The sequence below is a fragment of the Pelodiscus sinensis genome, chromosome 4 (genome assembly GCF_052426305.1).
Source record: "Pelodiscus sinensis isolate ZL-2025 chromosome 4, ASM5242630v1, whole genome shotgun sequence".
Lineage (NCBI taxonomy): Eukaryota > Metazoa > Chordata > Testudines > Trionychidae > Pelodiscus > Pelodiscus sinensis.
Genome location: NC_143055.1, coordinates 94,689,776 through 94,715,947, shown reverse-complemented (window position 1 = coordinate 94,715,947; position 26,172 = coordinate 94,689,776). Strand labels below are relative to the sequence as shown.

The 26,172-nt window shown below is 42.2% G+C and overlaps 1 protein-coding gene across 2 annotated transcripts in view; it reads right to left on the bottom strand.

The window, feature by feature from the left end:
- The window catches only part of SMARCA5 (SNF2 related chromatin remodeling ATPase 5), a 43,227-nt gene that overhangs the window by 5,077 nt on the left and 11,978 nt on the right, over positions 1-26,172 (bottom strand). For both annotated transcript variants that reach the window (XM_075929891.2, XM_075929892.2), the window contains exons 7-20: positions 21,139-21,294; positions 20,921-21,052; positions 19,881-19,949; positions 16,696-16,805; positions 16,187-16,413; positions 11,138-11,259; positions 10,906-11,058; positions 8,745-8,877; positions 7,601-7,749; positions 7,238-7,357; positions 6,889-6,999; positions 4,369-4,482; positions 4,011-4,133; positions 1,281-1,413 (exon numbers count right to left, since the gene is read on the bottom strand). In XM_075929891.2, the coding sequence (XP_075786006.1) occupies positions 1,281-1,413; positions 4,011-4,133; positions 4,369-4,482; positions 6,889-6,999; positions 7,238-7,357; positions 7,601-7,749; positions 8,745-8,877; positions 10,906-11,058; positions 11,138-11,259; positions 16,187-16,413; positions 16,696-16,805; positions 19,881-19,949; positions 20,921-21,052; positions 21,139-21,294 (1,852 nt within the window). The remainder of the gene's footprint in view (positions 1-1,280; positions 1,414-4,010; positions 4,134-4,368; positions 4,483-6,888; positions 7,000-7,237; positions 7,358-7,600; positions 7,750-8,744; positions 8,878-10,905; positions 11,059-11,137; positions 11,260-16,186; positions 16,414-16,695; positions 16,806-19,880; positions 19,950-20,920; positions 21,053-21,138; positions 21,295-26,172) is intronic.

The window sequence follows — 26,172 nt, the reverse complement described above, 5'->3', positions numbered from 1 at the left end:
ACCCAAATGCTCTCTTGCTCAGCACTGCTTGCCAGTTATGACTGTCAAGCTTATGGTAGGGATGTAAACAAGTAATCAATAAACCTAAGCTTATTGATTAATCTTCTTAAGTCCTTGCATTTCTCCTCCTCCCTCCCCCGCCCCCCCCATTGCAGCCTCTGTATCAGTCACAGCAAGGGGGGGGAAGAGTAGGAGCTGGGGGGAGCCAGCTTAAAAGCCAGTTGCCCCCAGAACTAGCTCCATGGTGCCACCTGCCCCTGCTGGAAGTGAGGGGGAGCCAGCCACAAAGCAGCCTCTGCCGTGGTAAGTCTGGATCCACCACAAGCAGAGGCTGCTTTGCAGTGCACTCCCCGCAGACAGGGACTATTGCCCATTGCCAGCCCGGGCTGACACTGACAGAGGCTGCTTTGCCATCCCCTCCCCACATAGAGGCAGCAGCATGGGGAGGCAGGCAGACTATCTGTGCAGGGAGCTGGTTTATAAAATGGTTCCCCTCGCGGACCAGCTCCACCTGGCACCCCACACTGCTGCCTCTGATATAAAGGCAGCAGCGCAGGGCAGCAAGGGTCTCCCCGGGAGTGGGGCCAGAGCACTGGCTGCCAGTCCTGTTCCCAGGAACTAAGGATGTTAAGGACTAGTTGATAGGATAGTCAACTAATCACTCCCCCCCTCCCCCTTGCTGCCTCTATCAGACAGAAGCAGCAAGGGGGAGAAGAAGGGTACTTCAATGGCATTTCAAAAGGGCAGTGCCACCCTATCGACTGATTAGTGATTTATACACGCTACTTAACATACTTATTGGAAACCATAGAAAAGTTGAGTAACCAATAAGAATTCATATGGTTACTTGAATATTCTATTACCTGCTATCCAACATCTCTAGTTTATGGGCATTCTCTGCAATACAAGTCCTATTTCTATGCATTCCTTCAGATACATTAGACCAGGAGTGTTCCCCCCACCCACAGGATACAACTACCTCTGCAAAGGAATTATAGCCCTTTGCTACCACCACAAGATAGAATACAATAGTAAGAAAACGGATGCAGGAATGAAGCATAAAACTGTTTTGGGGCCAGTCTCCAAAGGTATTTAAGCATATAGCCAATGTCCTTTTCCAATGTCATATACATTCTCACCGCGTATCTTGAGCCATTATATAAAAACTTCTCAAAAACATTAGTATGTTTACAGGCATTTCAAATTGGGAGAGTGTCACAATTTATTAGATACCATCCACAAGTTAATTTTATGTTCACATAATTCAAGAAGAAAATTACCTGAATACTCAATTACTTCCTCTGGAGTTTTTCCTTCAACTTCACGAGCTATATTTTCAATATCATCACGGCCCCATTTTTCATTAGCTTTGATGAATTGGTTAAAATCTCTTTTATTCCAGTTGGTAAATCCCTTTAAAGCAATACAGACATCTTTTAGTTAACTGTGTTGGCTTTTGATAATTTAAAAACCCACAAGATACTAGTTTTAATTTATCTACTAAATACACTAATACAGTGCCTTAACATAGTGGCTCTCAACTTTTTCAGATTACTGTACCCCTTTTAGGAGTCTGATTTGTCTTCCATACCCCAAGTGTCACCTCACTTAAAAACTACATGCTTATAAAATATGACATAACAGTACACAGAAATGTGTCAGCACACTGTTACTGGAACACTGCTTCCTTTTTTTAATTTACTATAAAATAATTGGATTACGTTGTGTATTTACATTTCAAAAATACTGTATATACAGCAGTACCAACAAGTAACTGTATGAAGTTTTGGTTTGTACTGACTCTTGCTAGTGCTTTTTATGTAGCCTGTTCTAAGACAAACTCATCTAGATATTTGCTTTATGTAACCCCTGGAAATCCTCTGCATCCTCTCATACCCCAGGGGTAACATACCCTTGGGTAGAAAATCATTGCCTTAGCACAACAACAAAACAGCATTAAAATCTGTTTTTTACTGATACAGTTTGTTTCATGCTAATATGAAAACATTTTCCCCACTAGAGTAGAGGGGGAGAAAGACTTTGGGCAGGAGGCTGGACTTGATGACCTCCTGAGGTCTCTTCCAGCTCTACGATTCTAAGTTATTCCCTCCACTTTCATAGTGTTGCATAGGAGTATCACAGAATTATAAACACTATCCCTCCAGTAAGAATTCTACTTTTATTTTTCCATGTCAAGGCCTTCATTACACAAACACTCCCATTCTACACCTTCAAAGGTTTCTCCTTATCAAGGCATTCATGGAAATTCCCTCCTCAAAATTTAACACTCCATTGTCAGACAGCAGAACCACAAAATACATGTTAAATGTCATCTAGCATGACACTGTGCATTTTGCACGAATACTCTACATCTCTCCCATGCACAAATGATTTTGGCCTAATGATTAGCTCTGGGTTAGAACTGGTGGGATTCTTCTCACTAAGATGATGAACAGGTAATCACTTAACAGATTACCTGCAGAGAGAGGACTTCTTCTCCAGCCCCTCTGGGCCTACCCCAGCGTGGGCCAGCAGTCCCATGGGGGTTGTGTCCCCTCCCCCATTTATACCTTTAATAACTCCATCGAAAGAAGTGCGTTGTGCCTATGAAAGCTCAGGATACCATCTACATGTTTTGTTAGTCTTGCAGCATCTTAAAGACTATTTGTTGTTTAAGTTTTTCCAGATAACCTGGTGTGTACCAAAATTGGTTCTTCTCACATTGGTGATATATTTTTTCCACATCTTGTAAGTTTTATTTACCATTTATTGCTTTTAAATAAAAATATTCAGCCAGCCATATCATTTGAGACACAAATCATTTAATCTGTTACTTGAAAAAGTAGTATCAGAACATTGAGAAGCTGAATTAAACTTGCTTTAATGGATATACCTGCTTAGTTATATATCCTCCATTCTGTATTTATCCAGTTAATTTCCTTCTCAAAATACGAGTATATTTATTGGTACCAAATTTCCCCTCAATCTGTTGACTCATAATGGTTTGGAAAATCTGTCTATGCACTTTAAGAATTCTGAATGATTTTATTAACTATGTATATCTCTATCCCTCACTGTATATTATATCAGCTATTTGCTGACACGAACAATGATGTTCTCACAAAATGATATCAGAGAATCAAGTTGTTAACATGGAATGATTTTACTGGGGCAATACAATGGACATGTTGAAGAGAGATTGGCCAAGCTGTTCCTTATTTTAGATTATCTAGAGAGAGAGTTGGGGCAATAGAAATTCCCCAACAGAACAGGAGAACAAAGCAAAAGGTGCTCAAGTAGCTGATGAAAGGCATTTGTTCTTGAGGCTACACGAACCACTCTACTGTTGGACCTGAACAGATGAGAAAGACTTGAAGGCTGAGCAGGACACAAGGATCTAGGTCCTCTGAATGGACTAGCCTAAAACAAGCTCTTAGAGTGTGAGGACAATGGAGGAAAGGTTTTCGCATGAGTTGGTAAGTCTCTGTGCTTCCTCTATGCAAAGTATGAGTTGGTAGGAGGATGTTGTGTGTTTAAGAATTTAGCTTTGCCAAGTTCTTGGAAGAACTCTGGGAAAGGATGTGCTTAAGCTAATTAGACTGGGGGTAGGGGTCAACTTTGGTTTTGTGGCTCAGGACAGCCACTGCAAGGTCTGAAAAGGAATATTAGGGAGTGAGCAAGTGAGGCAAGAGGCAGATCCCTCCTCCCTCCAATGCTTTTCAGATTGGTAGGCTTAGATGCCCACATGACTTAGTGTTTGAATCCAAACATAGTAGTATGGTGAGTGTCCAGCATGGGGAGCTCTAATGAGCTAAATTACTCCAAGCCTCATTTCAATAGATAATCTGATGGAAATGGCAGAGAAAGATTCCAAAACTAGATTCACGATGAGTTTAAGAACCAGTGGTCTATTCCACAGAGTCAACAGGCTTTCCCCCTCTATCACTCTGCAAAGATAAAGCAAATGAAGTTAGGTACACCTGGAGGTTATTTTAAGAGACTGACAATACCTGTGTTAGTAATTTCTCCTTTTCTTCTAATTCTTCATCGTTAAGGGGATCAGCTTCATCAATTTTAAGCTGTTCTTCCTTTTGTGCTTGGGCTGCATTTGGCAAGTCTGGATTACGAGGTACCTGAGACATTTTAGAATGTGAAATTTTATCAGCTTTTACATTTCAGTTTCACAGAAGTTAAGCAGAACTCTCCAAATAAGACCTGATTATTTTTAGCATACAAAATAACAGTGCTCAATTTGAATTATCTGCATGATAAATCAGCACACACAGTGTCAACATCATTTTTCATTGAAGTAATTAAATCTTTTCAAGACAGAAGAGAAGATAAACACTGTAGAAGCAATTTTAATACCTTGTACCCAATAGTTTTTCTGTAATACAGAATCTCTTTTTCTAATAGTTCAAACAAACGTGGAGGAAAAAACTGGAAATCTTGAACATTAGGCTGTTTCGGAGGTCGCGGAGCCTAAAAACATAAAAAAGATGCATTTTACATTTGTTTCACTTTTAAATTTATCATCTTTTGCTTATAATTAAAAACAGGTAAAAATTTTAGTCCATCAAAAGTTAGAGCTTTGGTTGCATAAGAACATGCATAATAATCTTTAAGAATTCACAATGGAAACTGACACAGGCAAAACAGGTGCCAGCTGATGCCAAGGTCTTCATGTCTGGACACTAAGATACATAGCTGGAATCCATCTGTCTGAATTGTGTTAATATTGATAAAATAGGTATTAGAATTATAAGAAAGCATTTAGTATTTCAACTCTATTGAATTTCTGTAACTTGCTGCATGCACTAATCTTATTTGTCGTATCGGTGTTCCATATTGCAGCGTAGTGTTTGAGTAGTAGTATCCTGTGTCTCTGTGACCATAAATCAAAATGCAGAAAAGGGACATTAGTGTGAAAAGTTGCTCTTCTACAAAAATTGTTAGGTTCCACTTGAAAGAGGAGACCCATTAATACTAGGCAGGCTACAGTTGGATCTTACAACTGGAAACATCAATCTAGATTTAAGTCACAAATGGTTTGGAGCTAATGAAGTGTTATTTATCCCTTTGCATAATTTCATTAGGTGTCCCTTGGGGATTTTTTGTTAATAGGAATCAGGTTTAAAAAAAACACGCCACACACACACACAAGGAAGTCTTCACACAATGCAGTGTCACCCTGTGGTACTTGTTGCCAGAGGACAAAGCCAAGGCCAAAACTATAATGAGTTTCAAAAAAAGAATTAGGTAAAATCATGGAGGATATGTCCATCAATAGCTGTTAACTAAGATGGTCAAAGATGCAATTTCATGCTCGGGTGTGACTTGCCTTTAACTGCCAGAAGCTGCGAGTGGACAACAGAGGCTGGATCACTCCATCCCCCCGTTCTATTCATTCCCACTGAAGCACCTGGCCATTCCCAGAAGACAGGATACGAGACAGGAAGGGGCACTGTCTAATCTAAAAAAGCGACGAGGAGTCCTGTGGCACCTTATAGAGTAACTGAAGTGTAGGAGCATAAGCTTTCATGGGCAAAGACCCACTTCCTCAGATGCATGTAGTGGAAATTTCCAGAGACAGGTATAAATATGCAGGCCAGGATCAGGCTGGAGATGAGGAGGTGGATCCAATCAAGGAGGATGAGGCCCACTTCTAGCAGCTGATCTGGAGGTGTGAATTCCAAGAGAGCAGAAGCTGCTTTTGTAGTTAGCAAGCCATTCACAGTCTTTGTTTAATCCAGAGTTGATTGTGTCAAACGTGAAGATGAACTGTAGCTCAGCAGTTTCTCTTTGAAGTCTGGTCCTGAAGTTTTTTTGCTGCAGGATGGCTACCTTTAGATCTGCAATTGTGTGTCCAGGAAGATTGAAGTATTCCCCTACAGGTTTTTGTATGTTGCCATTCCTAATATCAGATTTGTGTCCATTGATTCTTTTACGTAGGGATACCTGTCTAATCTAATATAACCCTAAAGAGCGGAGCTTGCTGATTACAGAAGCTTCTATTACCTTTGGAAAAGTAAGATTAAATCACACTTGTCTATGTTTACTTATTTTAAATCTTATAAATAATTCTGATTTCTTTTTTTTATTTAACAAGTTTTCATGTAGTTATTATAGGATTAGCTAGAGTGCAGTCTTTGATATGAGACCTAAAATGGTAATCGACTTGGGGTAAGTGACTGGTCCTTTGAGATTAGCAGTAATTTAAATATTGCTTTGATTTTTGGTGTAAGAGGCCATATATCACAGAGATACACTCACCTGTGTAGCATGAAAGACTTGAGTACCCAATAGGACTGTCTATGACTGCACTATTAAGGTGCCTGAAGACTTTGAAGGTGGTGAGTGAAATCTAAATTAATCTGTAATAAACTTGGGATTTGTGCCAGGGTTTTTAAATAGTCTGCCTTGGCAGACGCAACAAAACACCACTTCAGAATACTACAGGAGGAAAGCTACTGTTCATATTATGGAGGGGATAACACTGCATATCAAGTGTGGTTTTGTTTTTTGTTAAAGAAGTTAGAAACCATGTGACCAATAAAACATTTTAAGTAGGACCAGGAGAAGGCTGAAGAATTGCATGAGAAAGTTAACTTAGGAGAAAGCCTTTATTTAAAATAATTTACTAGCACCTCACAAAAAAGGAGAATGAGATCTTCCTTTCCCTCCATGAGTCTTCTGTTGATAGTCCTTTGAACACTCAAATTTGCATATTTAAAGTGCCTTTATATACACCACTCATTTATTTTACAAACATTTTCCACCGATGGAAGTTTGGAAAAGTGTACAAATTGATTTATAGTTGGAAGCAAGCTAAGTCAAGTTTGTGTTCTGTACATTTCAATCATTTGATAGTTTAATATGTCAACTCACTTTCGGTGCTTTTGGTTCACTGACACGAAGAGCTTCCCTGAAGTAAGCATCAACAGCATAGTTGGCTTTTCGTTCTCGTTTGGGTGGTTCAATCCACTCTGTGAATGCCATCTATATTATTAAAAAAATAAAGAGCTCTCAAGTTCTATACAATATTTTATACAAAGTACAATTTTACACAAAATTAGAATAATACATGGAACAATAATAGCCTTCCACAAATTTAATATAGAAGGAATCTTCATATTGTGCATCACATGTTCACTACTCCAATAACATGCAGTAAATGTGGAACTGCCAACAGTAAATGTGGAACTGCCAACAGTGAATTCTTCCCAAAACAAATTACCTTTTGTTTCTCTCTATAATCTTCCCCTTCAAAGTTGTATACACTGGACTCTGTATCCATTGTAAAATTTCTGAGTGAACTTTCACCCATCTTTGAGAGTTTCTCATTCATTTCTGCAGTCTGGAAAAAATTGATCAATCAGCAATACTTTTCAAAAAAGCTCCTCCTTATTCATAAGTGCATATTCTCAGATTCAAATTAAAAAAAAAAAATCAATAAATGACTTACTGGCACAGATTATAATGTAAAAAAAACACATTCCTGATATTCTATGCAAATTTCAATCTGAAAATGTTTAATTCCATTTGTAATGTTCAAATTCTCCATAATGGGAACATCTCTCAGATTTAATTTTCACCTCACCTTCTTTGCACCTCTTTCCAAAATACCATCAATATCTTCATCAGTAATCTCACTCTCCTTGGAAGCAAACACATGCGTAGCTCCATGTCGAATCATCTGCAGCATTTCATCTTTCCCTATTTTATTCAGATTTTGATCCACCAGTCTTCCTAAAGAAAACACACATTAGAGGACAATACACCTTAATTACAGAGTTTAAATTGCTTTTGGGACAAAACATGTCTTTAGGCAAATCACTTGGTTGTATCAGGAATGAAACAATTCTGTTCCCTCCTTGTTTAGTGTGTTTGTCAAAGGCCATTTACATGTCAGTCACAAAAACTATTTTCAACATTTAAAATATTTGTTCTAACAAATCTAGATAGTTAAGCAAGAACTGATTATTGCTCAGAAGTACAAATTGAGAGTGTCCATCAAAGAATAGATTCAGTAATTTTAGGTCTTGCTTGTAGCCTGTCATTCCTGGTCAGCATTTTCAAAATTTCAAGACCACACTTCCCTGCGAACATGGCAGCAATAGCTATGTGCTTTTTAAAATAATTGATTTCAAGTTAGACTAATCAAGAAGTTGGACTAATGTATGGAATTACATCATCCTTACCTTTTTATTCTATTACTCTACAATTAGACACAGTAGAGTGACTCTTACTAAACACAGCTTTTTAAACTTTCACTTGTTTACATTTTTATTCAAGTATACCTCATTCTTGGCCATCTGGAATGCCCTAGTCATTCCATAATGCAGTAATAAGTACAGGTGTAAATGGTTAACAGGTTACCCAGTAAGCATCACCTGATAAACATTACCAGGTGATGCTTACCAGTAACTGGTTAACCAGCACCTTGCCTGGCTGCCGCACTCCCCTGACTACAGTGTGCTGCAGCAGTCAGTTAACCTATCAACAAACATATAGTTTAACCACTAAACATTTTGAAAAGAGATTTTACATCCCATAGTGACAAGTGTTATGATGAAAAATTGCTACACTTAAAAACAAAGAACAAAATATTAACTCATGGTCCTGGTGAAGACAATAGCAAAACTCAAAATTAACTTCAATGGGACCAAAACTTCATCCTGATTGTTCATGCAAAAGAGAAATAGCATAGTACAGAGGAAGAAAAGCTATTTCAATATACTTACCTTGTTGAATGACTATGGAATCCAAACGAAGTTTCATTTCTGCTCTTTCCACTATTCTTTCCTCCACTGTGTTGTCCGTGATAAATCTGAACACTCTAACAGTCTTTGTCTGGCCAATTCTGTGTGCTCGATCCTATGCAGAAAATTATGACATGTATTTAGCATTGCATGTGCTTGTACTAAAATATAAATACATACAATTACTGCTTGGATTTTAAATCCTTTTAAGAGGGTAGTTCTCTTTTATCACCATACTAGTTTGTAGAAATAAAATACCCAATTTTCATATTAAAATCCTTTCATTAAACTCAGTTGACATAGCCACTCAAAAACAGTTTTTATGGCACAATAAAGCTTAATTAATGAAATCTTTTGCACTGAGGAGAGAAGCATGCAATAGTACACGTAGCTGCAGATTTCTGTCTATAAGACATGCACATATTTAACAGATATTTCACATTTGCTAAGAGACCATTAGATGATCTAGTCTGACCTCTTACATATAAACAGCCTTTCGTTCGCTTATTGATATACTGAGTTTAATAATGTGTTAGACTAAAACATCTTCTAGAGAGGCTTTGCTTTCAAGTCTTATTTCAAGACAGATGGAGACTACATCCCTCCCCCTCCCCCCCCTTACAGTTTGATCAAAAGATAAATTATCCTTTCACTGTTAAAAAGTTGGGCCTCATTTCCACCTGGAATTTGTCTTGCTGTAACTTCCATCCCTTTGTTTTTGTTATGCCCTCGTGTCATTCTTTTGAACAGCCTTTATTAAGCATATCTGAAAACATCTTCAGCCTGGCTGAAATGTTCAGATTTGCAACATATTGTGCACACAGACTCACTTGTGCATATACGTTTTATAATTTATGCCTTCAATATGAAAGCTTTTTAAATATTAGCTTTATTGCTTTGCAATGTCTAGGACAAATTATTGTTCTCTCCATAAGATCAAAGACATTATTGCATATAAGGATTAAGCATGTGCACACTTTTAATGTAAATTGGTAACAGAAAAGTTGATTCAACTCAGAAGATAATAAAGTCTCAGTTATCCAAACTTCACTTAACCGATCTTCCATTTTATCCAACGGTGCTGCCTGTCACGTGACAGCAAGGGGCTCCAAGGACACTTCTTACCACAATGGCCTTGCTTTCCCTTTTTCCAGGACTGGGCAGGAGCTCTGGTTGGCAGGTCTGCGGGGGCTCCCCTCAGCCTGGCACGCAGCACGGGCTCGGCAACCTTACCTCCACACCCCACGCCTGGGGCAGCTCATGCCCATGCTGCAGGCTCACCCGTCCCTCAGGTATGCTGGGCCCGATCCAGGCCATCCTTGCCACATTAGCGGCTCTGCTTTTAGGAGTGATCCCGGACCCGCTCCCCCTCTTCCAAAACTTTGCATGCTGGAGTGGGAGGTGGAGAAGGGAGGGGGAAGTCCCCCTGTGGAGCGAGCCCGGCTCCTGGCCAGAACAGGTGGGGAGTCCGGCCCAAGGCAGGAGGGTAGGAAAGGGGGGTGGCAGTGACGGGAGGAGCTGCCGCCAGGCTGAGGAGAGGCAGGAGCACCAGGTCCTTGGGCACACCCGGGCAGCCTGGGGGAGGAGGGAAGTAGAGGAAGGGGGAGGATGCTTTTAGGAGCGGGCCCAAACCAGCTTTCCCCTCCCAAAACTTTGCGGTCGGGGGGGAGGGGAGAGAAGGGAGGGAGTTGCCCCCCCATGGAGCGAGCCCAGCTCAGGCGGGAAGGGGAGGGCGGGATGGCCACCACTGGGCGAAGGAGAGGCAGGAACACCGGGGCCTTGGGAATGTCCGGGCACCCCTTGGGAGGAAGAGGAAGGGGGAGGAAGCGGCCCCTCACGAGCACACTGCATCCAGAATCCGTTGAGGAGGGGGCAGCGCGCGCGTACCAACAGCCCCGAGACAAAAAGCAGAGCCCGCCCCCAGCCACCGCCGCTGCTGCTGCCAATGCTGCTCCGCTCCCGCCCCTTTTAAACATCAACTACTCTTTTAAGATGACAGCACTACTGAATTAAAGTGAACAAAAAGTGTATATAGAACCTAATCCAGGACACAGAAAATGCTATATACACACACATTTGTATGTCAGTTTTCTTAAAAAACAGAGTTTAAATAAATACAATGTTATTTGTCTGAATTTCTTACCATAGCTTGCAGATCTACTTGTGGATTCCAGTCTGAATCATAAAGAATTACGACATCAGCAGTAGCCAGATTGATTCCAAGACCACCAGCCCGTGTGCTCAACATAAACACAAACTTGGAGCTGCCCGGTTCGTTATATGCATTAATAGAAGCCTGTATAAATAAGAAATTGTCAAAGTAAGTGTACATTTTGAATACAGAATTTTATTTGTAATTTTTTTTAAACACTCACTTGTCTCTCATCATGAGGTGTTTGTCCATCCAATCTACAATATTCATAATTTCGCCACATGCAGTAGTCTTCTAAGATGTCTAGTACTCTGGTCATCTGACTAAAGATTAGTACTCGTGAGCCTGTTAGAAGTAAAATTGTTAAATTACTAAGAATTATATATAAATACTATAGCTGTTTTGGTTTGCTTTCTTCTACTTAAACATAAGATTGTAGGGGTCAGCAACCCCCGGCATGTGTGCCGCAAGCAGCATGCAAGCCAATTTCCACTGGCATGAAGGAATTCAGCCCCGCCCCACCACTCCCCCTCGCAGCAGGGAGCTCATGCTGTGACTCCAGTCTCAGCAGCGCAGCTGCAGGCTGGAGCAACAACTCCGGCTTCCTGCTGGGGTGGAGGGGTGGGAGAGGCACCTGTGCATCCCTGGGGATGCCCCCCCATGCTACAGGCTCTCCTTCCTGCTTTGAGAGGGGCGGGACTGGGCCTACTCCACTGGGCAGAAGGTCACACACAGTCCACAGGGAGCAGTGCAATGTGCTATGTGCAGGGGCAGGTAGCTCCTTCCCCAGCACCCTGCTGTGCCCGCCTGGGCAGCCCAGGCTCTGCCCGCCACAGCCTGCAGGCCATCGGCCAGGCCAGGCAGGGAAGAGACTATGCGTCACCCCCGCCCTGCCTCTCCCTGCCCTAGCACTGCTCCCGGGGGCAGCAAGTCCCAGTGGCGCTGGTGAGTGCACTGGGGGCACAGGGATGTGGGGGATGAAGGAGGATGGAGGGGCAGAACAGGAAGGGGCAGAGATTGCACTGAGGGGCATGAGGCGATGCAGAGGATTTGGCTGGGGGAAGCAAGGCTGGAGCAGAGGGAAGATATAAGCAAGGATACAATTATACTTTGCAGAAGCTGCACTTTCCTTTGCTCCCCACTTCTTTGCCTTCCTCCCCAACTAGCTATTTAGCTGCATTCTTACCTCTCACTTTTTCTGCATTACTTCCCCAACCCCTTCCTGCCCCCAAACTCCTTCTCATATCCCTGCTGGTACTCTCACCTCTGCTGCCAAACTCCCTTCCAGACCTTGCCCTTCTCATCCAGTCCTGCACACCCCACCTACCGCCCAGATCCTGCATCCCTATCCCACTCATTAGAAGGCCTGACCTGCACACTGAAACCCTCATTTTTGTTCCCAGTCTAGAACTTAAGGAGAGGTCCACAAAATGCACTAACTCTGGAACCCCAGAAGAGTAAATCTGGCCTTTAGGAAGCCCTGAACTTCAGTTCTCTTGTCCCTTCTCCTCATCCCGTAGAGCTCGAGTGCTGGAAGAGTGAGGGGTCTCAGTTGGGAGCCACATCGGTGAGGATTGGGGGTTTGGGAAAGAGGTTTTTTGCTTCTCACTATGTGGTCTCCAACTGATTTTTCTGTCAATCAGTGATCCCCCCAACCAAAAAAAAATTCCCCCAACGCTGCCACAAATAAGAAACTATTGAAACCTTTTGTACTGAACATTATAATTTACTTTATTTAAAATGAAATTTGATAAACTAAGATGAGAAAGTTAAAATGCTTACTCTGTTTAATAATTTAAATTAAACCACTCTCCCCAGCTGCAGCACTAACAAAATGGTTTGAGCATAATTATGTAATTAACAGTGATTTTTCCATTAGCAATTGGTAGTCTGCGGAAAGGTTTGTATTGACTAAGGTGGTCCATGGATGTGCAGTGGAGAACGGCCCTCCCCTCCCCAGGAGGGTTAAATCTTGGCATACCACTTGGAAAGGTTGCTGACGCCTGTTGCAGAGCAAGATTATGACTGGTAATTAAGCCATGTGGACATCTAGTCATAATTAGGGATTTAAGCGACAAGTTGACTAGTCCTTCGACTAGTAAGAGGCAACAAGGGAAGGGGAGCAGGAGCCAGTTCCCCCCAGCACCATCTGCGCAGGTGGCAGGGGGTAGTGGGGACCAGGTGTAGTGCTTTTTAAAGTATTAAGAAGCTGCCGTGACATTTAAAAATCAGAAGTTAAGCAGGGGGGTACCCAGCATGAGCCAAGACAGCTAATTCCCGGCTCACTCTGGGTCCCCCCCACAGCATTCCAGCCTTTTTATACATTTAAGGCTGGTGCCAGGGCTGAAAGCTAACCCCACTACGACTCCCCTGCTTATTGACTAGTTGATGGAAAATCCATCAACTAATTAATTGATTAAATTTAACATCCCTAGTTATAATATACTTCTTTCAGCATTTAAGAACCTACCCATAAAATTATACCAGAGAAAAATTACTAGCAATGTGATTTTTTTTAAAGTAATCTAATTAAAATTAAGATAAGGTATTAAAAGTGCCATTTAAGGTTCTAAAACCTCTTAACATGGAACCTTTAAGTGAACACAGAGACATATATAATGCTGACTTACAATAGTCAGATATTGCTATTCAATATTTTACCCATAGCATCACAGACATTTCAATATTCTTTAAAAATTCTACCTTCTTAGTGTGAAAATTATATTGATACTTTACTGGAAGTTGTATACAAGTACAAAAACTGCCAATACACAGATAAGCACTAAATAAGATTATAAAAACCACTATCCATCCATCTTTTCATTAAAAGTAGCAGAATCAAGCCATTTCCCCAATGCCTTCACACAAACACTAGAAAATAAAAATCTGAAGAGCAATTGATCAGTCTAGTGTATATCACAGTATTTTAAAAGAATGATGATTTAAATAATTTTTTAAAATGAATCAAACTTATCAAGATCAGCATTCAAGAATGCATCCTACTGCAACACAATAGAACTGAAATTTACTGGTCTGTTTATGATGTTCATAAATAGCCACAAAACTGCCACAATTATTTCTTACAATCAGTCATGACACTTATCCTTTACAATGGATAAGGGTTTGTGCATTGCAATCCATTTTTAATTAATTCAGACAATTTTTTGGAGGACTTAAAGGCAATTGCCACATGATAGGTGAGACTAACAGCATATACAGTAAACTTCCAATAATCCGGCACCTTTAGGACCCAGGAGGTGCCAGATTATCAGATATGCCGGACTATCAGAAGGGGGAGTTATGAGGGATCTGGGGTGGGGTGAGGGGGGAATGCCACCTCAGACCCCTCATAGCCCCCCCTTCCGATATGAGGGATCTGGGGTGGGGTGGGATGGGGTGGGGGGAATGCTACCTCAGACCCCTCATAGCCCCCCCCCCCTTCCGATAGTCTGGCTCTTCCCCAGGCGTCCCCAATTGAGCCGCTGCTGGTCAGTTGCAGCGGCTTCCCGGAATCAGCTGCTGGTCAGTTTCAGCAGCAGCTGAATCGGGGATGCCTGCAACAGAGCAGCTGGGGTGCTGCCAGGTTGGTCCCATAGCGCTTCCCCTCAGCGCTGCGGGACCAACCCAGCAGCACCCGAGTTGCTCTGCCCCAGGTGTCCCTGAGTCAGCCGCTGCTGAAACTGACCAGTGGCTGACTCCAGGAAGCCTGGGGCAGAGCAGCTTTGCCCCGGGCTTCCTGGAATCAGCCACTGGTCAGAGCTGCTCTGCCCTGGGCTTCCCGGAATCAGCTGCTGGTCAGTTTCAGCAGCAGCTGAATCAGGGCGCCTGGGACAGAGCAGCTGGAGTGCTGCCAGGTTGGTCCCACAGCACCGCCCCTCGGCGCTGTGGGACCAACCCCGCAGTACTCTAGCTGCTCTGCCCCAGGCATCCCCAAGAGCAGCTGGGGTGCTGCCGGGTTGGTCCCACAGCCCCGAGGGGCAGCGCTACAGGACCAACCCAGGAACACCCCAGCTGCTCCATCCCCAGCTTCCCCGATTCAGCTGCTGGTCAGTTTCAGCAGCGTCTGAATCAGGGAAACCAGGTGCAGAGCAGCTCCAATTGTCCGGCTGCCCCGAGCACTTTTGGGTTCCCGATGGTGCTGGACCATCAGAAGTGCCGGAGCATTGGATGCTGGACCAATGGAGTTTTACTGTAGTATCAAGCCTCAGAAGAAAAAAAAAATGGCCAACACTATTATTTTGATTTGTTAACTTGTATCTACAGTCTTTTAATGACACCTATCATTATAGTATCTGAGAGTCTCCCAAGGGATAAAACAAAAACAAAGGCCAATAGACAAACGCTGGGTTAACTTCTTACTGTCCATGGCAGCTTTTTTTTTTTTTTAAGTGTTCCCTTGCTCCAAAGTTTTCTACTACTGTCTCCTTCTTTGCTGTGCTTAGGTCTGTCTACACAAACACTAACTGAATTAGTAAGTTTTATGCTTTATTCTAAAGGCAGTAGTAATATTTGTGGTGAATCTGATCCATCGTAGTAGTAATTCCAGAACCTAAACCTTATTGCCAAGAAAACACAGTTTCCCCACTTTCACAAGCTTCCCCTTAAGTTGAGTTTCAGATGTCTTAAGAAATGCTGTACTTAAGGGATGCTGATATGCTTCAAAGTATCATGGAGTAATTCCGAGAGGGCCTTGAAGGTTTAACAAGGTTTTCAATAGAATCTGGTATCTATCTTAAAGGCTATGTCTACACTCCAGAGCTTTTCTGGGAAACCGCCACATCCAAGGAACGTGTCCACTTTTCCAGAACAGTTTCCAAAAAAGCAGATGTGTTCTTTCAGCATCCCTGTATAAACGGGTCAAATTTTGGAAAAGCCTCCCCCTTCCTCCCAACCCAGAAAAAGATTTGCAATTTGTGTATCTTTTTTCCCCAATATAACTCTGCAGTCTAGACAGAACCATAGAGAGCCACTATAGTCAGCAGAACTCCACAATACTGTGCTTTTCGCAGCTGTCTCAGAGAGCAGGCTACTACATTCAGGACCAACTAAAGCTTCAGTGGCCCCACTTAACCAAAGAACAGATTTCAAAGTCCTGATCCTGATATATAAAATCTTTAATGAATTGTGATCCCATTACCTATGAGGCCACCTTAGCCTCCACAACTCCAACATATCTATGATCTACAAAGAAAATACATTTAAAGAGTAAATTCTATTAATGAAATGAATCAGACAAATGATTCAAACACATCAGAAAAGAAATGATTCATACCTTGTTCTTTCAACTTTGGTAGCAATTTGTCCAATACAACCATTTTGCCACTGTTGGTAACCAAATGCATATCTGTTGTGTAAGGTGGACCTGGTTCTGCTCCATCAAAGAGGTAAGGATGATTGCAACATTTTCGTAGTTGCATCAGGATGTTCAATAGTCTCATTTTGTCCAGCTTCCCAGCAGAGTTCAATATATCTATATCCTTCATTAAGATTCGTGTATACCTATATTGAAAGTGATACTTCTAATTATCGAAGGCCATTTTTTATTGTAGAACTTATGAAGGGCTGGGGTTGCCAGCGGTGTCCAGGCTCCCCACAGACAGAGGTTGCTCAGATGCTGGAGCAGCCACTGTCCATGGCATACCCCCTGCAGGGCTAGAGCAGCCCTCTGCCTACAGAAGGCGGGGTACTGCTTCAGCCCCCACCGATTACCAGTTAGCTTTTCAAATCACTACTTTTTAGTCAGCTTTCACAGTAGTACAGATAAGTGCCTGAATTACTTACCATTCTCTTTGCATTTTGCTTAGACCCACATAAATTTTAACTTCTTTCTTTGGAGGCAAACTCTTCTCTACATCAGCTTTAATACGCCGTAGGAGGAATGGCCTGAGCACCTAAATAACATTAATGTTTAGGCTGAGTTTCAAATAAACCAAGAAATTAAATGTTTCACTATTTGTTATTTCCTAGATAGCAAAAGGTATCATCCAATAGAGAAAATTAATTGAATATGTTTCTGGAAACTAATCCATTGGTACTGGAGAGCAGTATGTTTCATTGTTTCTCCTAGAATTTCCAACTTCTTATTGGGCCCTCTGGAAAAATGATTGATATGTAGCAGTGGTGGGCAACCTGTGGGCCATACTCAGTCCATCAAGATTCTATATGTGGCCCATGAGACATTTTGTTTATCAGCGCCCACATGCAGGATTCAGATTCTGCAGGTTACCATACGCATCATTTTTCCTACCGGTATTACTAAAGTGACATGCATGTAAAGCAAGGGGCACGTGACATGAGATACATGCTGATTTCACACAATATAACAGCGAGCCATGTGCTCCCATTTGCATCCGGTCATAGTACTGCTACAGTTCAGTTTGCTCAGCAAGTTATAGATATGCAAGTGCAGTCAGCTATCCCAAGAGACTGTCTTGGACATTACAATCTTGTGGCCCACTGAGATGAAGGAGGGCTGCTGATGCAGCCTATTCACTATCCTAGGTTGCCCATTACTGATATATAGGCAGCTATTTTCCAGAGGAACGCACCTAAGCTTCCTCTGAAGAATTCAGATATTGAAATCAGATTATGCTGAACAGAGACAGGAGAAATGGAAGAAAAGATGAGTATGGCTAATATCAATATTGCTCTGGTGAAAATGACTCCTCTGTTTTTGTTATAAAACATGGCAAGTATTTACAGATGATCATGCTATAGGAGGATGACCCAAAGTCAAAATGGCTGCTGGAGATTTTGCAAAAATAAGCATGTTCATCAAGCCATAATGCTCTAGGAAATTACCTCCCACTAATGCTAATTTTGCTTTAGCCCGCACCACTCACACTAAGTGGGAGTTACTTGTGTTAGCCAAGATGAGTAAGAATACCATAGAGCTATTGCATTTTCTTCCAATTTTAGAATGTCTGATACTTTCAATATATATGATTGTAATTGGAAAAAGATTTGAATTCATCACTTTAATTTCACTGTTTGGTTTTTCATGTGCTTCCATTATAACTCTCAATGGATGAATGTCAGAAGTGTTTTGAAAGAAAACTGAATATTCAGCTAAATGAAGGGTTTCACAGGTGGCGGTTGTACACACAAAATTGTATGCTTACCAAAAATAAAATATGCCCCTTCCCTACTGTGCCTCATACAAGCTATAATTTGGTTGTCTAATGTCCCTATTCGCCTCTGTAGGCAGAGCTCCCTAGCTAGATATCCTGTCTAAGGCTATGATTTAGTCAGGAATATTTACTTTTACTAAAAATATCCTCACTAAATCTTAGGTGCTGGGAAGGTGGGGATAGTGGCAGCTTGGGGCTCTGCCTCTGCTCCAGGGGCACTTCAGACCAGGTGCCTGGGGCTGCTGGAGCAGCACCTGTTGTAGTTGGCCCTGGGCCACCCTAGGGTCAGCTGCACCAGTCACAGTAGAAGTCATGGAGGTCCTGGAAAGTCACAGAATCCATGACTTCTGCAAAAGATTTGCAGCTTTAGTCACATCACATGCTGCATTTGCATTATGATGCTCCCTGACTGCATAGGCTATAATCATCCAAGGGAGAGACTGTGGCGCATCATGGGAGACTTAAGAACAGAGAGCCTGACCTACAGAGGAGAATGGGATCACAAGAAAATAGGAGCTGTGCTTTGAACATAGGAAACACTAAGAACCTGATATGTAAGAATCATGGGGCTCTCGAGCTGTGCATCTAGAATTACCAGACACTTGATTTCTCTCTGTGCCTTAGATACCCATCTGTAAAATGTGGCTATCCGCCCCCATTTCATAGGAATGTTGTGAAAATATTTACCAATATTTATGAAGCACTCATATTATAGTGATAAATGCCATACAATAGTCAGAGGAAATTAATTCTGTCTTCTGGACAGGGGTTTAAGAGTGTTCAGTAAATAAGACACTGGACCGTTTATTTAAACAATAACAAGAAAGCCTACTAAATAGCTTTTGATATTAATTTAGCACCATCCATCCTATGCACAGAATGAGGCAGGGATCCCATGGAAAAAAATAAGATGGGATCCTCTAACTAAAGTCTATCACAATGCATAAGGTTGTATAGACAACCTTAATTCAGGCATTTCCTATATGAGTACTTGACTCTGCAACTTTAATAATATTCTTTTAACACAGGGGATGGAGAAGGCTATTTGAACACACAATTCCTGGCAACACAAAAATATATGGCAAAAGAAAGTTGAGAAGTGCCCCAAGTTCATGCAAAATGTTCTGAAATGCAGTTAAGAGTAGCCAATTTGTAGTCCTGAATTCCCTCAAACATTATATTGGAATTTGTATACTTGTTTCCAAAACCTAAGATCTGGACTCAATGCTATTCAATCAGGCCTATTTCAGAATTATATACATCCTTTGCATCACTTAAGTCAGAAAGCAATTAACTTGCAAATAACAATTGGAAAGTATAGCCTAATTTTTTAAATAAGGTTATTTTCCCTAATGTTCTATGAGCAAAGACATCAGAAAAGTCTCTGGAAACAAGCAGACTTGTTAATGAAGTGATACTGACTCCTTCAACATTACATGAATTAGGGCTGTGAACAGGTAACTGACTAACCATTTACCTGGTAAACATCATCCATTAAGGGTGATGGTTACCGAATAACAGTTAACCATTACCCAGGAGCTGTACACCATGGGTGGAAAACTGCTCTAGCCATGTGGGACAGGCAGGGCTACCAGCAGCCATCTCCTCCCCCCTTCCCTCCGCTGTTGTTTCCACCCAGCACAAGCAGGTCAACAGCTGGGAGCCAGCAGCCTTTCCCTCTCCACTGCATGCAAAGCTGCTAAATCCCAGCCACTCATTTAATCCATTAATGGGTTTAATTAGTTAACCAGTTAAATGGTAAGTTTAACAGGATTTTACATCTCTTATGAATGTGACACATATATATATATATATATATAAAAAAAAAACACTCACCATGTGGAGACGTTCCACCAGCTTTTGATCCCCAAGACAGTTATTTGTATCAAACCATGAATCGAAGTCCTATATTAAAAAATATTTTATATACAGAAATTAACTATACCAAGTTAATCTATTACAGTAAGAAAAAAGTAGCTCACCCTATAAACGTGTTATAAATTCAATTTAATTTTCATAATATAAGTAATTCTGCTATACCAATATAAGTACATTTATACTAGCTATGATGGCATCCCCCCTAAAAAAAAATTCTGCTTTAACTATATCAGTATCTAAACCAGATATGATTATAGCAGCACAAAACCTGTGTAATCATCCTGAAATTACACAATGCTGATTGTGTGACACTATACTCATTTCCATGTCCTGTTCACAGAAACAGGGTGACTTCACAACAGAAGCTGATGTAAGAGGGAGGAAAATGTGTTCAATTTCAAATAAGAGACAAATACAGAAAACAAATAGCCAAGTTAGTTGCTTTTGGAATCCAAGTGCTATTTCTCATTTGTTCCATTTATAAATGTCATGTTTCTCCAAGTCATTATGGGAGACCTCGTATACTCAAAATAAAATTTAATATAGTAGCTCTTTTCTGTTGAAGGGAGCCACCAATCACATCTTCTATAGTAAGAAAGTCAACAGATGTGAGCATAAGCCACTCAAGCTTTGTAATTGGCCGTTTACTCCTACAGAATCAAAATCTTTGAATTTTAAGATGTGAAGACTTAATGACAAAATGATTCTTTAAAATTTGATTTGATACTAACGTTAGTCACTCATACACCCACAGTTCATAACCCTTTAATATCAAATCACACTGTCCGAAACACTCAATATTCATGCTATGTCATCAATGTTTAAAACAACTTACAGTATACAGAATATATTGGCTGAATTCATCTGCAAATTATATCTTTCAACAACCAGGCATGGTTACATCATTAACCAAGTCTATTAATGTTATTTCTATTTCTCCAAAATCAGTAAATTATTAAAAATTAAATAAACTGTTAAAGAAAAATAAGAAACTTTACATCAGCTGAGTTAAAGACATCTGGCAAAAGGAAGTTGAGAAGTGCCCAGAGTTCATGCAAATTGTTCTGAAGTGGAGTTCCAGTTAACAGCAGCCGATTTGTAGTTTTGAACTCCCTCACAATTTCTGACAACTGAAAAAGACCACAACAATTGAGACTATTACTGCAATGTTACTGTAATCTATGCAAATATCTACTTGGAGTAAAATCTAAATTACCTTCGATTTTTCATTTTTGATCCTGTGGGCTTCATCTATAACTAGATATCTCCAGTTAAATTTTTTGAACACAGATTTCTCTTTAATAAGCATTTCATATGATGTTACACAGACATCCCATTCTCCTGGCAGCAATACATCTCGGACAAAAGCAGCCTGGTTAGAAAGGAAAGAAGATAGAACTTAATTATTGAAAATTAGCTACCTTTTCTCAGAACTAACCAAAAAATATACACAGGTTGAACCTCCCAAATCCGAGACTCTCTGGTACGGCAACATCTATAGTCTGGCAGTGCCACAGACAGCGCTGGACCAGAGAGTCTGGGAGGCCAAGAGTGGGATTTAGCCAGGAGAATGTAGGGCTGGGGAGCCCTGGCTGTGCCAAGAGCAGCTGGGCCAGGTGGCAGCTGCAGAGGCCAGGCCAGGCCAGGCAAACCCCGCCATGAGTGGGGCCAGTTGGCAAACTGGGAGCCCCTGCCCCAGATAAGGAACCCCAGGCAGAAGCAAGGCCAGGCAGCGGCCAAGCAGTCCTGGGTCAAGGAACCCCAAGGAACTCTCGCTGGGAGCAGGACTGGCCCCAGCAATGGGGCCAGCGGCAGCCAGAGTATGAGAAACTCCGAGGATCCTCTGGTAGCAGCGGGGCCAGGCAGCCGGGGAGCCCAGGCCAAGGAACCTGGTAATCCAGTGGCAACAGGGCTGGAGTGGCTGGAAGGCTCCAGCAAGGTAACCTCAGGAGAGGGAGCCTTTTCCGAGGAGCCCTGGGAAACACCCAGCAGCAGAGGGGCTGGAAGCAGCCAGGAGGTCCCAGCTGGAACCTGGGGGGGAACTCTGGTGGCAGTGAGTAGGCAGCAGGATGGGAGCCCCAGCCTTGGGAGCTCTAGGGAAAGGAGCCCCGGAGCAGGGCAGCATTGGCATCCGTTGATCCAGGACCCCTCAGGTTCCAAGGGTGCCAGGCCAGGGAATTCCCAAACTGTATATTCTGTCTAGGGTTGAAAACAAAATTAAAACTAAAACTCATTTTAGCCTCATTGCAACAGATGTGCATCATAGTCTTAAAAATTTGCTAGACTGAACAAGTGCCAATCTCTCTCAAGTGGAGAAGAAAAGTGAGCTTTCTGTATCCGTTTTTACCAGAGAAATGTGGAAAACTTATGTGTAACATTTTTGAATGAGTAAATTGCAAGGTTAAAAATTGTACAGAGGCAATAACAGTAGTAATTTTATAATATTTTGAACTGGATTAGAGAAGTGGCTCTGTAGGCAGAAAGGCAAAGGGGAGCATACACACACTGCCTCCTTGTTCTTCCACCAGAAGAGGGAAGCTTTGACTCTGGGATAGCAGGATTTGTCCCAACTGTTTACTCGGCTATAGACTATCTGTGTTCAATGCTGCAGACAAAGGCAAAGTCTCATGACAAGTATCACAACTCATGATAAGTGTCACAACATATGACCTTTTAAAAGGAGGCAGCAGCAGACATGAATGGACATGTGTAGGCTCAGCTGAAGATCCCACTGAAAGTGCTTTCTAATGTGAGGCTAGGGTTGGTAAGAGAGGAAAGGACAGATATTATGCTACTGTATTCTTGGTTGCTTCTTGGGTTGCTTGTTCCACTTTTGGTGATAAAAGGGTTGAAGGCTGGTCACTGCTTGTGTGGTCGAATCTGTGGTGTTTGCTCCAGGGTCCTGCAATGTAGATACCAAGAGAACAGAAGACTGCTGTGGAGTCCTTTAGTCGATGTTTTGAGTCATCTGTCTTCTCACTGAACAATTTTTGTCTTCTTCAAAGGGCAGATCCTTCACTATGAATTGGACTTAGGGAAATCCAGAGAACTGGAGCCACAACTTCCAATGCATGGTTAGAGACATCATCCTAATCAACCAGAAGACTGTATCCAATAATCAACAGAAGCCTGGAGAAAAGAGTTACTCACCTTGTGCAATAACTGAGGTTCTTCAAGATGGTTGTCCTGTGGGTGCTCCAACTTAAGTGTCTGGGGCGACGCTGCACCTCTTGTTGAAGAATTTAGGTAACAGTGTCTTTGTTAGACTACTCCGCACGCACAACCAACCATCCCTCCTGTTCCTTCCCTGCTCCAGAAATTAAGTGGTGGAGCACCCACAGGGACAACCACCTCAAAGAACCTCAGTTACTGCACAAGAGGAGTAACCCTCTTCTTCGAGGAGCGTCCCTGTGGGAGCTCCACATTAGATGACTATGAAGCAGTACTCATGCTCAGAGGAGGGAACTTCGGTTGATTGCTTTTATACACAGCAGCTAAAACTGACTGGCCAAAGTGAGCGCTATGAGACAGGTAAGTTTCAAGTGCATAGTGCTTGGTAAACATGGGAGCAGAGGCTCATGTGACAGCTCTACAAATGTCCATCAGAAGTATGTTGTTCAAGTATGCTGTAGAAGAAGTTGCTATTGCTCATGTAGAATGAGCACATAGCTACATCGGCGGGTTTCTGCCCAAGGTATGGTAAGCCAATCTTATACAGTCTATGAGCCTGGACAACCTGTTTGGAAATTGGCACGCCCCTGGATCTTTCAGTAGTTGATACAAATAATCTTGGTGATTTGCATATCTGTCTAATTCTGTCTAAATAAAATGTGACTGCTCTACGAATGTCCAGTTTGCGACATGCAGCCTCTCTGCTATCTGCATGGGGTTTGGAGAAGATGACAAATGGGATAGTTAGAATAGAAGGGTGTCAGGACTTTCGGGAGTAATTTGGGGTGCAGGTAGAAAATGACTTTGTCCTTATGGAATGCCATGAAAGACAGATCCGCCATAAGAGCACCCAGTTCCCCTACTCTCCTCACAAAGGAGCTGGTGACTAAGGCGGCTACCTTTACAGAAAGGTGTAGCATTGAACAGGTAGCTAGGGGTTCAAAGGGCTTGCGAGTTAGCACCCCAAGCACTAGATTGAGGTCCCAAGGTAGGGCTGGGTTTTGTGGGTAGATAAGTATTTTGGATCCACTTCAAAAAGCATTTAGTGATGGAGTGGGTAAAAACCAATTTATTGGGAGCTGAAAGGTGGTTATCATGGCCAGATGTACCTTTAGAGAGCTGAAGGAGAGCCCCAAAGGTTTTGAGGGATAATATTCTAAAACTGGAGGGAGGGAGGCAGTTGCGGGGGCTGTTTCTAGTAACCCAATGGAGAAGTGGGATTGGTGGGAACACATATGATAGTGGCGCGCTCCATGTTACTGTGAATGCATCCCCATGACAGTGCATTCCAATCCCGCACGAGAACAGTACTGTGGATACTTCTTGCTGGCACTGGTTGCAAACAAGTCCACCATAGGGAATTCCCCAATAACTGAATACTTGAGATAGGATTTTGGTATTGATCTCGTATTCATGATTCGAGTTGAAATTCCTGCTGAGATCATCTGCCATGGTATTGTTCTTGCCTGGTAAGAAGGTGACTCAGAGGTGTATATTGTATGGGATATACCATTTCCATGCTGGACTGCCACCATAAAGAGGTGGTAAGATCTGTCTCTGCCCTGGTGGCTTATGTAGTACTTAGTTGTCAGATTGTCCATGAAGATTTGTACTGTCCTGTTGCAAATTAGATGTAGGAAGTGAGCTTCAGCACGTTTGTGTGTAATTTGGACTCCTCTGAAGACCACCAACCTTGCATCATTTGTTTGCCGGTATGTGCACCCGAACCCATCAGAGATGCATCTGTCATGAGAGCTATGGATGGTGGTTGTGGGTGGAAAGGAACTCCTTGGCACACATTGAGTGCATCTGTCCACCAACCTAACAACTGCTTCACCTTCATAGGAATGGAGATGGTTTTGTTTATGCTCTAAAAAAAATGTGGTTTGTAGACTGTCCTTAGCCATAAGTGCAGTGGTCTCATGTATAATCTGGTGTGTTGCATCACGAATGTGGCTGCCGCAATGAGTCCTAATAGTTGAAGGCATAACTTTGAACTGACAGGAGGATGGCTGTGCACTATTCAACACCAGTTCTGTGCTATTCCCACCGGTTCTGAGACTGCCTGGAAGTGTGGTTATCCCTACTGTGCAGTCCAGGTTAGCAGCTATGAACTCTAATTTTTGTGTTGGTGTGAGTTTGCATTTTTGTACATTTATCTGTAAAGCTAGATTCTGAAATATTGAATAGTAAGGTTCACTGCTTCTTATGTCTCTTGACTGTTAAAAGCATAGACTTATCAAGATACAGAAAATGGTGACTCCCGGTCTGCAGAGGCATGCTGTCACAACGGCCACTACTTTGGAAAAGACCCGTGGTAGTATGGAGAGTCTGAAGGGGAGCACCTTGTATTGAAAATGTTCATTGTTCACCACAAAACAAAGGCATTTTCTGTGTGCTGGATGAATCAACATGTGAAAATACGCATCTTGAAGGTCGATAACCAATCTCCTTTCTCTAAGGCAGGGACTATTCTGGATAAGATGATCATCTTGAACTATTGAGGGTGTATGTAATGGTTGAGCTTTCTTAAACTGAGAATCTGCCTTCATCCTCCCATTCTCTTTGCTGTAAGGAAATAAATGCAGTAGAATCCCTTCCCCTCTGACATGGGGGTATAGGTTCTATTGGTTCCAGTGGGAGTAGGTGATTGAGCACCTGGATGAGATGTGTCCCTGAAGGTCAACGGGAAGGGAGGATGGGTTGGAGGAATAAACGAAAAAGGGAGACAATAACCTTGACAATGTCCAGTACCCATCTATCCAGAGTAATGGAACTCCATTCGGATAGAAGGGTGTCAGGCAACCGTTCAATCTAGGTAGTCTCTCTGGATGCCTGAGAGATATGTGGCTTACTGTATCCTCAACCAGAAAGTCACAATGTTTGTCTAGAGTTTGAAGGTTGGGAGGCTGAGGGTTGATCGGTGCTCTGCCTGTGCCTATCTAGCACTGTCTTCATCTGGCCTCATATTGCCTCTGTGATTGATTGAAGGGTAAGGACCTATATCTGTGTGTAAAATATTTTCCCTGCTTCCTGTGTTGCAGGTACTTGGATACCCAGGATCTTCAATGCAGAACAT